Source organism: Tremella mesenterica, assembly GCF_000271645.1.
Source record: "Tremella mesenterica DSM 1558 unplaced genomic scaffold TREMEscaffold_10, whole genome shotgun sequence".
Taxonomy (NCBI): Eukaryota; Fungi; Basidiomycota; class Tremellomycetes; order Tremellales; family Tremellaceae; genus Tremella; species Tremella mesenterica.
This window is the reverse complement of record NW_006711234.1, coordinates 337,620-349,766: the sequence shown is the minus strand read 5'-3', so window position 1 is coordinate 349,766 and position 12,147 is coordinate 337,620. Positions and strand designations below refer to the sequence as shown.

General features: G+C 42.3%; 3 protein-coding genes across 3 annotated transcripts; 1 reads left to right on the top strand and 2 right to left on the bottom strand.

Moving 5' to 3' along the window:
- Positions 1-696: 696 nt before the first annotated feature.
- TREMEDRAFT_33468 (uncharacterized protein) lies at positions 697-5,469 on the bottom strand (the record flags this gene model as incomplete). The annotated part of the gene is made up of 8 exons (XM_007006319.1): positions 697-785; positions 1,602-2,147; positions 2,334-2,457; positions 2,587-2,766; positions 3,085-3,672; positions 3,962-4,162; positions 4,300-4,875; positions 5,281-5,469. The coding sequence occupies 8 exons, from the start codon at positions 5,467-5,469 to the stop codon at positions 697-699; spliced, it is 2,493 nt and encodes an 830-aa protein (XP_007006381.1).
- A 2,696-nt stretch (positions 5,470-8,165) lies between these two features.
- On the top strand, positions 8,166-9,660 carry TREMEDRAFT_64131 (uncharacterized protein; the record flags this gene model as incomplete). The annotated part of the gene is made up of 7 exons (XM_007006427.1): positions 8,166-8,193; positions 8,243-8,272; positions 8,359-8,641; positions 8,861-8,958; positions 9,145-9,218; positions 9,414-9,518; positions 9,595-9,660. 7 exons carry the CDS (start codon positions 8,166-8,168, stop codon positions 9,658-9,660), a joined length of 684 nt encoding a protein of 227 aa, XP_007006489.1.
- Positions 9,661-10,035: 375 nt separating this feature from the next.
- TREMEDRAFT_33407 (uncharacterized protein) lies at positions 10,036-11,651 on the bottom strand (the record flags this gene model as incomplete). Its single annotated transcript, XM_007006313.1, has 5 exons — positions 10,036-10,238; positions 10,453-10,611; positions 11,026-11,143; positions 11,369-11,435; positions 11,608-11,651. 5 exons carry the CDS (start codon positions 11,649-11,651, stop codon positions 10,036-10,038), a joined length of 591 nt encoding a protein of 196 aa, XP_007006375.1.
- Positions 11,652-12,147: the final 496 nt, after the last annotated feature.

Here is a 12,147-nt window from a genome sequence, read left to right as displayed (position 1 = left end):
CGTGAATCTCTCTTGAAACTTGAGCGAAGTTTGTATATCCCAATTTCATGTCTCAATATCAATCTCCCATCTTCTCCCTCTTCAACCGATTTCCTCTTCGTATGGCTCGAAATGTCATTGAATACAAGTCTGTGTCGCCAGCCGGTTTCTTGAAATTTGAGTGGTCGCTCCGGTTTAGCGATCAGAGATCAATGTTGAATATGAAACGAGCTCGAGTGATTCCTCCGGTTTAACGATCAATGTTGAATATGAATACAATTTGAGTGATTCCTCCGGTTGAGCGATCAAATATGAATATGAAGCCAACTTGAGTGATTCCTTCGGTTGAACGGTCAAAGATGAATATGAACCAGTTTGAGTGATTCCTTCGGTTGAACGAACAGGGGTAAATGTGAAACCGACAAAGTCATAAACAGGTAACACATCCAGAAATCTGTGTAACCCCACATGGTCGATAGGTAAATCCCAAAAAGAGACCTGAACGAAAGAGAGAAAAAAAAAACCATTTCATATCCCCAAGATAATCCCTCGAACTTTTAACCAATCAATAGTCCCCATCTGAACTCTTCGACAGACTAATGTTCAACAAACTTGACTTCGACCGACTTGACTTCAACCAACTTGTGTTTGCCAAACTTGAAACCCTTCGACAAACTAACGACGCCATCACAAGTAGATGGATGAGCCGTACGAATTTCATCGACCAGGCCCTTGTGCCAATCTCGCCTGAGCATGAGGAGGAAGTTTCAATTGCATTTGTCCTCCTGGTGATCCGACATATTGTCCTTGTCCACCACTTTGAACTTGACCTCCTTGCGTAGGAGCGGAAACACCATTACCAGTTTGTTGTCCTTGTGCATGAGTATGTCCATTCTGTTGCTGTTGTTGTAACTGTTGTTGTTGAACCAACTGCATTTGTTGTTGTTTTTGTAAAGTTGACAAGTTCATGAGTTTTTGTCGAATGTTCGGATCGTGCACATCGAAATTTCCCAAAGTGTTCATTCCAACTCCATTCACCCCGTTAACTCCATTCACTCCATTCACCCCGTTCACTCCGTTGACATTGGTAACATTATGTACGGGATTACCATAAGCTTGTTGAGCTAATAATTGTTGAGCTAAAGTGACACCAACATTATTAACATCTCCACCCATTTGTTGCATCTGTCTAGCTGCAATGGCTAAAATACGTTGTTGAGTAGCTTGATCGTAATTTTGTAAAGCTTGTATTCCCTGTAAACCTTGAATACCTTGGATCCCTTGGAGAGATTGAACGTTTTGGAGGGATTGAAGATTCTGAACACCTTGTAAAGCTTGAAGGTTTTGTAAAGTTTGAAGTGATTGAACATGTAAATTCTGCGAACGACCGTTGGAATTTGAGACTTGTGGTGAAGAATTCGATTGAATAGGTGTGGAATGTGGATGTAGAGAATTTGTTGGTGAAACTGATTGACGTGGTTGTGAAGGTGGTGGCATAGAGTTGGAATTGGAATTGACATTGGCATGGGCATTGGAATTTGTGTTTGGGTTGGAAGCTGAAGACAAAGGTCTTTGGATCGATGGACGATTATTATTGTTACTGGTTTGACGTGAATTTGAACCATTGGAATCGGAAGGATTATTGATATTTGAAGAATTTGAAGTATTGGAAGGATTCGAAGTTATTCTAGGGTTTTGGTTTTGATTCTGATTCTGGTTCTGAGTCTGGTTTTGTTGTTGTAAAACAGCTTGAACAGCTTGTTGTTGAACTTGAACCATTTGTTGAGCTGCCATTGCTTGTTGTTGAGCCAATAATTGAAATCTTTGATATTCAGCTTGTTGTTGATGTAACATTTGTTGTTGTTGCAACATGAATTGAGGGTTGACGTTTATACCCATTTGAGGTTGAGGTCTGACGAAAACTGGAGTGGGTGGTAATTCTATCGGTTCGTCCAAAATGTCTTTGGTCTGATCGAGGAGAGTAGGATCTGGGACAAGTTTTTGAAGATCTTCACTTTGCAGTAAAGTAATTCGGTAACGCAGATATTTAGGGTCAAAATCATCAATGATGACTGTGTTGGAATCGATAGGATTAGGTCCTAAACCTACTCCTGTGGATCCTGTAGCAGTTGCGTATCGCCAGATCTCATTCAACTTTTTGACTTGTCCTTCTGAAATCCTTTCTTCTTCAAGACTCGTCCTCTTCATTGATTTGTTGAGAGACGAGTACGATGACTCATCTTGCTCGGTTCCCATCGCCTGCGATGTTTTCTTGAATGTAGAGTCCGATGTTTTGTGCTTTTCCGAAGTCGTCGCCAGCGACGAACTTTTCAGAGGGGAGGGGAGATCACAACCGAATGGAGATGATTGATCTTCGACTTCATCGATAGATCTAGGACGATGACGTTTTCCAAGTACAGAAGGAAAGATTTGAGGGAATAAACGATCTGCGAGATGTTGTGAGTTTGTCGTCGATGACTGATCTGCAGTACTGGATGGATTTATGAATACGTTTTGCGTATTTATTAATGATTTGTTATGTGCGATTGATGAAGTTGAAATTTTGGTTGTTGATGATGGTGAAGGAGGGAGAGAATATTGATGAACAGGTGGTCTTCTATCTAACCGTAACATGCCACCTCTTCCTCTTCGAAGTCTGAAAGTTAAAGGTCTTAATTCTTCTTCCAGATCTTCACCTTGTCCAGAAGATTCGACAGTAGGGTCCAAGGCTGATAAAGGACGAAACCCATGGCTTGATAATCTGGAAGGAAGGGGGTTGTAAGAGGACTACGGGTCAGCGGGTGTTTTCATTCCAAGAGATCCAACACTATTAGACTAAAATGTACCAACAGTATCATGAGTGACGTGCTAGGCAAAAGTTCTTGGTATGGAAGAATGGTACACAGCGGAAGGGAGGGGTGGCAATGGAAGCCAGAATACGCGAGAAGTAACAAGAACGTGATAAAAGGAATAGTATACAGGAAATAGGGAAGAAAATGATGAGAGGCATGGAATGCTAACAGTAGTGTTATGAATGATCCGTTGAACAAGAGTTCACGGTGAAGAGGAGAAAAGTTCACAAAGGCCGGATACGATCTCACTCACATCAGTATAATCATCCCACTGATTATCCCCCTCTTTCTTCCTATTCAAACCCTCCAACAACCTATTCTCCCTTTGAGCCAATTTCTCCCTTAACAATTCACTCAAATTCAACCCTTTATTCAAACCTTTTTCCAACCTATTCTCCACGACTCGATCTCTTCTCTCCCTCTCTTCTTTCTCTCTATCCAAACCTTTCTTTCGTATCTGAGGTATATTCTGTTGTTGTTGTTGTAAAGCCAAATGACCATTGACGAAACTTTGGGTTTGAGTTGAAATGATTCCGACTTGAGGTCTACCAGTGATGAATTCTTCTTCTTGTGGTGTGACACCTAAAGATGGCCAACGTCGTTTAGTTTCGAATAATTTCCATTTTGATTCCCAAACTTCTCTTTCCGATTGGTATAATGCACGTTTATGATGTTCTCTCTGAACGACCATTTGTGAAATCATATGAGCCATACGCATTTCTCCTTGAAGTTTTTGGAATTGTTCGACGGAGTAATTATCTGTTCTACGGGTTTTACGAGTTGCACGAATGTCTCGACGACGGAAACATACGTATGGGTCGTTGTCGTTTGTTTCGTCGTACTGATTGTCAGCGTGGGGTCTCGACTTCAATCAAGACAGAAATTCGTAAGAGCCAAGGATGGACAAGGAAGCCTTGTCAAGAAATGAGATAAGAAGAAAGCATGTGACAAAGTCATGTGAGATGAGGGAATACCACAAATCCATGAACGTGAATTGAGAGAGGTTGGATACTGCTTTCAACCCACGGAAGGCTAGTGGAACAGTGAAGACACATGGAACAATCGATCTAATGGGAAGGGCAGTTGAAGGGATATGTACAGCGGAAATGAATAGTCCATAGACGACTCACGTTAAGACCAGGCATGATACTCTTCCCTTTCCTCCTCTCCCTTCTAACTTTCCAATGAGGATAAATACATCTAGCCATCCTTGTCAACACCTTGAGTTCAGGAAGACCTTTGGGTAATTCGTTCGACGGGAAAAAAGAAGCAGGTATAGGTGTAGAGAAAAACGATTCGACATCTGTAAAAGTAGGTAAAAGAGATAAGTTCTAAAGTATGTCAACCCAAATTCTGCTCGACTGTACAAGTGCCAGTCCAGAATCATTGCTTCTTCTGAGCCATACCACGACAACCAGATGGGGATGGCACATGGGTGGCAGAAGATAGAAAAAAAGAGTAAACTCACAGTATGTACCATAGGAACCATATCTTCGACATATTTCTCTAAAACTCCCATGACGAATTCGAATATATCCATCTTAATCTCCAAAACCATTTGTGTTTCTTTATCTTTATCTTTTTCCTTTTCCTTTTCTTTCCCTTTTCTCCTCTCTCTTCCAGCTGATAAAGGTTGATTCATCGAAGTTTCTTTCAATGGACTTCCACTTCCACCTTCACCTTTTTCATTGAATTCGTTCAACCATTTCAAATCTTCTTCATCCATACAATAACCTAATCCACCTATCCCTTGACATGCTTCTTCTACCGTATCAGAGAATTTTATGTAATTGATAGGTTCGAAATATTTATGTGTTTGATATAATCTTGCATAATCTGCATTTTCGACCAAACCTGTTGCATCTGGAGTTGGGATATGATAAGCCAGTGTATTGTTGTTGGTTGAATTGGAAGTGGAAGTGGAAGTGGGAATGGTGGATTCTTTGACATTACGAAGTTGTGAATGTGTTGGTTTTGGAGGAGAAGTAGGAAGAGTTGAATGTAATAAAGAAGCTGAAGATAAAGCTGCTTGAAGATGATGTTCCTATTAAAAGTCAGTCGCCAGAGTCAGTCGAATGGAATTACCACTTTGGGTAATTTATCATACTCGACGAGATTGTGTCAACGAAGAGAGTCAAGAGGATGCATGGGAAGTTGCAATCCCATTGAAAACACCTCCGGATCATATAGACGTTGATAGAAGACAAGTTGTAATATGTAAAGAGAGTGGTGAGGAAGGGTGTCTAGGTTTGACCAGAAGGGGGATGCGTAAGACGCGAGTGGAAAAATTTGCACAGCCTTCCCCTTTACCCCCCTTTGACGCCCACCATCGAGTGGAAACGAAGAGATGATATCGACACCGATTCTGATAACATACATCCTAGTGATCATGAAGAGATGTAAGATGTGAGATGCATATGATTGAAAGAATAGATGGAAAGAAACTCACCAATAACTCGCCACTTTCAACACCTTTCGCTCCCACATGTTGATGTTTTGTAGGTTCGGAAGATGTCGGGTCTGTTTCCCATACGATTACTTCTGCCGATGATAATTCAACTTGATCTGAACCTCTATAAATGACTAATCTCGTCTTATTGGTCACCCTCCCTGCTCGTCTACTTGAGCCTACTGCCATTGTTATTACTTTTCTTCAATGACCCCCATAGGCTTTGGGAGGGGGGGGGGGTCACGACTGGGGGGACACTCTCGGAAGCGGTGCGCGGTTGCTTCTGTTAGCTCTGCGTCTCGCTTTTTGGGCAACACCCAATCAGAAGCCGCCATCCGACTGACTGGCTTGTCGCAGGTTTGAAAACAACGTGTTATAACGCCGAGAGTGTGGCATTTTTACACATCACCCACCGCGCGTCATCGTCAGTGCAATTTCAGCTGCCACCACCCCACTATGCTGTACTCTACTATTCTATGAACAATTTGATGCAATGCTACCTGGCAATGCACGTCAGCTTACCTTTTCTTCTTCTCACACTTGACACAATAAACAACACTCACTATATGATGCTATGAGGGGAGACTGCTCAGTCAGCAAAGGATCATGCCGCAGGGAAATACTCACAGACGCCAGCTACCACTTCGTTCTCTTCTTCCATCCCTTACCACGTCCATTATACATTCTTGTTCCTTGTAAATCCTCATACTTTCTCTTGGCATATTGACCAGTCTCTTGATCCTCTACCAACTCACGAACAATCTCGCCCGGTCGATATTTCTTCTCACGAAGCATGGTCGTGTCTTGTACATGACGGGGGGTGTCTATCATGGTTCCAATCTGCGAGTCAGCTAATCCTCTCGGTCACAATCTATCGATTCTACACATGATAGAAACGACTGCTATAACTCAAAAAAAAATCCGTAGACTAGCAGGTTTAAGGGGAGAACCACCACCTCATGAGAGCGGACTTCTCTTAATCCCGTTAAATCGGGCTCAGGAAAGATATCCGATGTTGAGCAGAGATCGACCGCACAAGGGACAGGACAAGTAGGAGAGTAACGATAGGCGACAGAGAGAAACGTTAAACTCACCATGAACGTATCAGGCACCTTCGTCAATTTCGTACTACCTTTCATAAACCTCTTCGGGTCCAAGCTATTGGCCAGAGCCAAAGCCTGATAATCCCTCTTCATCTGGGGTAAAAGTTCCGTTCTAGGAGCAGGTAAAGTAGCCCAAAGTTCAGATGGAGTAGCTTTACGAGGTTGCTATTATCAGCCATATTCCATTTCTCTCAAACATGTTCTCCGTCTGCCTCAACTCAGACCTCGAATTTTCGTTACCCCTCATCTCCCCACCTCTCTCTTTTCATCCACCTATCCTCCCAACGTGTTGCGATTGTTACACCTTTTGGCATTCTATCTTTATACCCATCATCGTCTTGCACTTCTTACCCCATCTGGCATTCTATCTGTGAACCCATCATCGTCCTCCCATTTTCTCATTTGCAGTATGAACAGCCTTCACGATACTTCCAGAGACACTGTGTTCAGGCAATTGAAAGAAAAACTCACTGCAGCTTTCTCCCTCTTACTCAATTCTCGTTCATACGGTCGATTATCCAACTCCAACTCCAACTTCGCCCCCACCGCCTTTCTCCCCGTCTCACCATTGTAACGTCTATCACCCTTCGACGGTCCCGCCACAGGTGAGGGATTGATAGCGTGTGCCGATCCGTCTTTCCGAAAAGTAATGTATGGCTTGGGAAGGTTAGTGATCGCAACACCAGGTATTGGTCTATCCATCAGCTCTGTCCTTGCCGCTGAACTAGCTGACCTTTCCAGATCTTCCTCTTCGAACCGTAAGACAGTCTCAGCATTGGGATCTCTTTCCTGGGTCTCGACGTTTGCAGGGTATTTCTGCATAGCGCTGAGTTTTGCTTTTTGCAATAAAATCTCGAGTTGATCTTCCTCTTCTTGTTCGCTATTCGAGGTATCGTCGGAAGATATATCCGAATCCGAATCTGATTCTGATTCTGAAGACGTTTCTATTCCTTCTGATTCAGACGAGTCCACATTCACCTGTCCTTCCGAGACATCAATTCTTTCATTCTCCCCGCTAACCTGAAGAGCCACAAAATTTTCATCTCTCCGTCCTTCCTGCTGGCCTTCATCAAGATTTTCCTCAACAGCTGATTCTGGTTCAAGGACAAGTGCACCAACTTCCCTCACAGCGATCAAATGTCTATGTCTCTCATCTCTCCCGCTACTCCCCTCCAAGACATTATCCGAATGAGATAATTTCTCCAAAGGTGTAGATAATATCCGCGCCGCTTCTTCCGCCGCTAATTTATCAGCGGATCGATGATGTCCGTGTGTGGTGGGAGTTGTCAAATTAGTAGGTGTAACGCGATGAGATGCGGATCTTGTGTTTCTGATAGAGTTTGGATTGGTAGGAGTTAAGGGATGAGATTGACGTCTGGGTGTGGGCATTTTCCTTCCCCCGTGATTCCAGAGCTTTTGGGAGTATTTTGGTCGTTGAAATTTGGTCAAGGGGCTGTGTGTCAGAACGAGTACAGATATAGAATGAGACGTGAGAATCACCAGAGATACAAAAGACAGGATGTTTTATGACGATTTGGATATGTTATTTGGATATTGAGAGAATGGCTGGAGTACTTTGTAACGTATGAATATGACAGAAGAGGAAGCAAGGGCAAAGGAGTAAAGACTTTGTCCAAACTCGGAAGAGGATGTGTCACGTGACTGTTCCATTCCCCGTCCATCGGGCTCAAGCGAGTGCCCTCCATCTTGACGCTCACATTCACAAGGGGGTGCTTCTGGATACAACACCTCAATTGAAAGTACAGTAGTGAGGTAGGTGGGATGTCTCAAGTAGGTTTGAGTTATAAAGGTCAGTCTAATCATCACACATATAACAAACAAGTGGAAGCTGAGGATAGTAGAGACGGCAGATGCTTTAACTTCTTTCCGTGAGTATCTTGTCTACCCTCACATATAAGTACAGCTCAACCTCTTTCCGTGTCTTATCAACCACATAACGATCACTAACTCTCAGTTGAAATAGTAATCCATACCATCCTATGTATTCGTTCCATTTACCCCCCACATACATTCACACGTCGTAAAGCCCATTCCGTTCCAGTATATCAAAGTCGTCATCCTCAAGTCAGACAATACATCGCGGAAGTATGTTCTCTCATCGGGAAAGAATTAGAAAGAGGAAATGCTAGGAGGGTAACTTTGGTTGTGAAAGATTTGAAGGGAATACCGTTGGAAAGGTTCATAATTGATTTTGGGTATTTAGGAATGGGGTTGATAGATGGGAAGAAAGATGTTCCGTGGGTTTTTTTCCCAAGTGGTCGTTTCACTCTCCATGATGTCAATTTTCCCTTCCACTCAAATTGGTATTCTATTTGTCAATTCTGTTGAGAAAGGCTAGTTTTTCGAGTTTTGTTATGATAGAGATCATCGGAGGAAAATCAGCCAACAGAGCTGGACTGTTGGTGCAATAATTAGGACAGGGGAGGGGGGATCGGAGAGAAAGATTGATAAGTTAGATTGACAGGAGCTCCAACATCGGACGAATTATCATTACTTTTAAGAGCTTTTGTAATCCGGTTGAATGCTCTCGATTCTCAACTTTTGGATAACACCGGTATGTCTTTTCTTCTCCTACCTCATTCATCCACGTCCACTCACATTCAATCAAAACCCCTTCCTCTACCCTAACACTAACGGGGTTTTAGCTGTCTCTTCCCTTACCCATATCAGATTACCGTTCCGTTCTTCATCTTTGCTTAATGGTTTCTACGGAATTACAATACATGTGCTAAGTCATCAGTCGAGACTACTTTCGCCATCGTCGTCGAGACCTCCGACGACCTAGAACCTTCTTCCAATCAAGGGACAGACGAGGTAAGTCACCTCCCCTCCTTGTCTCCCCTTTTGTGATCAAGATCGTCCATCCGAGGAGTATCGCAGCTCAGTACAAACATCGAGCCTGTATAGGTCTTGGATTTCTGGCGCAACATGAAGAAGATGCCCTCATAAAAGTGTACCTACACTTGCAGGGTCTGATATGATCAAAAGAGAAACACAATTGATCCCCAGACTCCTCCATGGATCCCAGCTACCAAAACAGACGTTCTTCATCCTTCCAACGAGACTCATGAACCTTTACTCCATGTGAAAGCTGTGGAAACCGGTGTGATCGATGTGAGTTTATCTCGACCTCTGGATCTTGGCATTCGTTCTGCGGTGAGAGGGGATGAAAAGGGATGCTGATGAATAGGTGAGATTGATGGTTCAAGAATGTGTGGGTAAAACAGGTGTTGAGAAGTTAGATATAGGAGTATGATCCGATGTTATTCTTTCACATCTCATCGTTCCATCACCTCATCTGTCCACTTTCTGTCCATATCTCGTGCTGGTTTCATCTTCTTCCACAATCCTTGTTATCTAACATACTCCTTCCCTATTGAAGACCTTTGACAATGATTCACCTTCGTTCGCAATACGTCCCTCTCTCGTCTACTCTCAAAACCCTTGGTAGCAATACAATACTTGTAATATCCTGAACCCTATCCAAGCAAGAAGAATCGGGTTACAATATACTTTGAGGAATGTTGTACCAGATCCACATCATGCATAGACAATACCAAACACCTATCAAAAGCGAACCTTGTTGTATTCGTATAAAAGATTTGAAATGGTATGAGGAAAAGATGCAAGTTCAAACCATTGAGAAACAAGGTTCCCAATCCGTCATGGAAACTAAAGTATCTACCACCCCTCTCAAACCATTTAAATCATCTTCATCGAATTTATCCAAAAGGGTAGAATCAAGATCTAAAACTCCTATATTTTTCGAATTCCCATCTTTCAATGTGATGATTAAAGGTATGACAATCTCAGATTTAGTTTCTCCATCACATGCTGTAGTGATCAGCAAAAATCCACATATTACAATGGTCTAAAGACATTTCTTTAATTTTTTTCTACTGTACTCGTATTCTTCACAATCACCCCATGTCAACTTTTCCACTTGGGAAAAAAAAACACTTGATAAATAGATCAAATTGTATATAATGTGATATCTGTACGAGAATGGGAAAAGAAAAGAACATGATGTGAGAATTGATAAACTCACCAATATGTCCTTCCCATTTATCGACATTAGGGACGATCACCGCACCATCACGAAAAGCAGTAGCACAAACACTTTTACCAAAAAGGTTTATTTCTGAACAAGCGGGTTTACCATGATATGGACCTACGAATAATTTAGATTGGTGAAGGATATAGAAACCTGGTCGTTAGTTATGATGATATTACAAATTGATTTTTTATTGTTGTCTTAGGGTACTCGTCGATCGTCGGGGTTTAGATCTTCTTCGACTGTTTTTTGGCGAGGTACTTGTGTGCTTCAAATTTAGGATAACCTTGGATCGTAGAATAATGATTGTGTGATTTCAATAGAGGATGGTCCTGGATCGTAGAATAATGATTGTGTGATTTCAATTAGAGAATAATCCTGGATCGTAGAATAATGATTAATTGTTGAATGATGAGTGAAGATGGAAAAGAGATATACGTTCATAAGTATGAGACTAAGATGAGGAAGAAAGGTACGCTTGATGAATTTAACATATGAGGAGGGATAAGTATGGTGATAGTGACTAGTACTACTTGTGAATAGGACAATGAAGATGAAACGACTCACCGACCCAATTCACAACCGGAGTACTTGGATTTGATTGGATTGAATGGTTTATACCAAAAAGCGGAGAAGAGAGATATGCATGATATAGTAGAGAAGATAATTGAGAAAGGTTTGAGATCTTTGACCGTCAGCATGTTTATCTTTCTCCTCTGCACCCCCTAGATCTCCCTTCGACTTGCATCCTCGACTGCTTCGCCTCCGTCTCTTGAACCCAATGAACCACTCTTTGACACTGCAGCACATATGTACGGCAGGTTCGAGTGGAAGTGATCAAGATACAGAGAGGTGCAGTATGAGAATGGATGGATTAATCTTCTGTAGATTTGAAAAGATAAAGACTCACCCAGAAAGTCGACCCTTCTAATAAATATCGGAGTTGTTCATTCACATGAATGTAAAAATCCGTTTTACTATTTCTAATCAACTCCTTTCTCAATCGGTACCATCCAAGTTCAGACATCAAACATTATAGAGCATTCAGGTCCAGATATCAAAAGATACAGAGCTCATTATGGTACTGAGGTATAGATATGACGCTGAGAAGCAGTAGGGAATGGAGGGATGAAAGATGGGGGGACATACCTCGTTATTCCCGATGGGACTATACTACTTTCTGCGTGGGGCATATTTCCTTCAAGTTACTCGTTAATCTTTTCCCTCTCCAGGCTGAACGATCGAAGTTGTGGTCGTGTCTGTCGGGGCGTACTGTACTCCTTTAGATTGAGAAATGCGATCAAGTTATTGAGGAGATCAGTCTGATGAGTAAAGAGACAAGTGCAGGATGCAGGAATGTTCATGCCCGAACGCCGAAGGGTGGGGTTTTCGGACGAGAACGACGTGGACACGTGATAAATCGTCATATCATAATCTTATCTCGATCGGACTTAGTCTACTCTACACTACTGTAAAACGTCTGTTAATTCCTCTTGAATGAAAGTCTCATGCTTGGCACGTTGTTCTTGCCTTTCGACGTGATGTTGCTCTTCTTTCTCAAACCCAGCCTCAGTCGCAAAATGTCTTAGAGGTAGCAGGTCTTATGCCTTGTATCGTCGACTCGAAGAAACATGTTCCTTATTCACTGAAATTCGAAAATCCAATCGAACACAATCTTACCCTTCCATG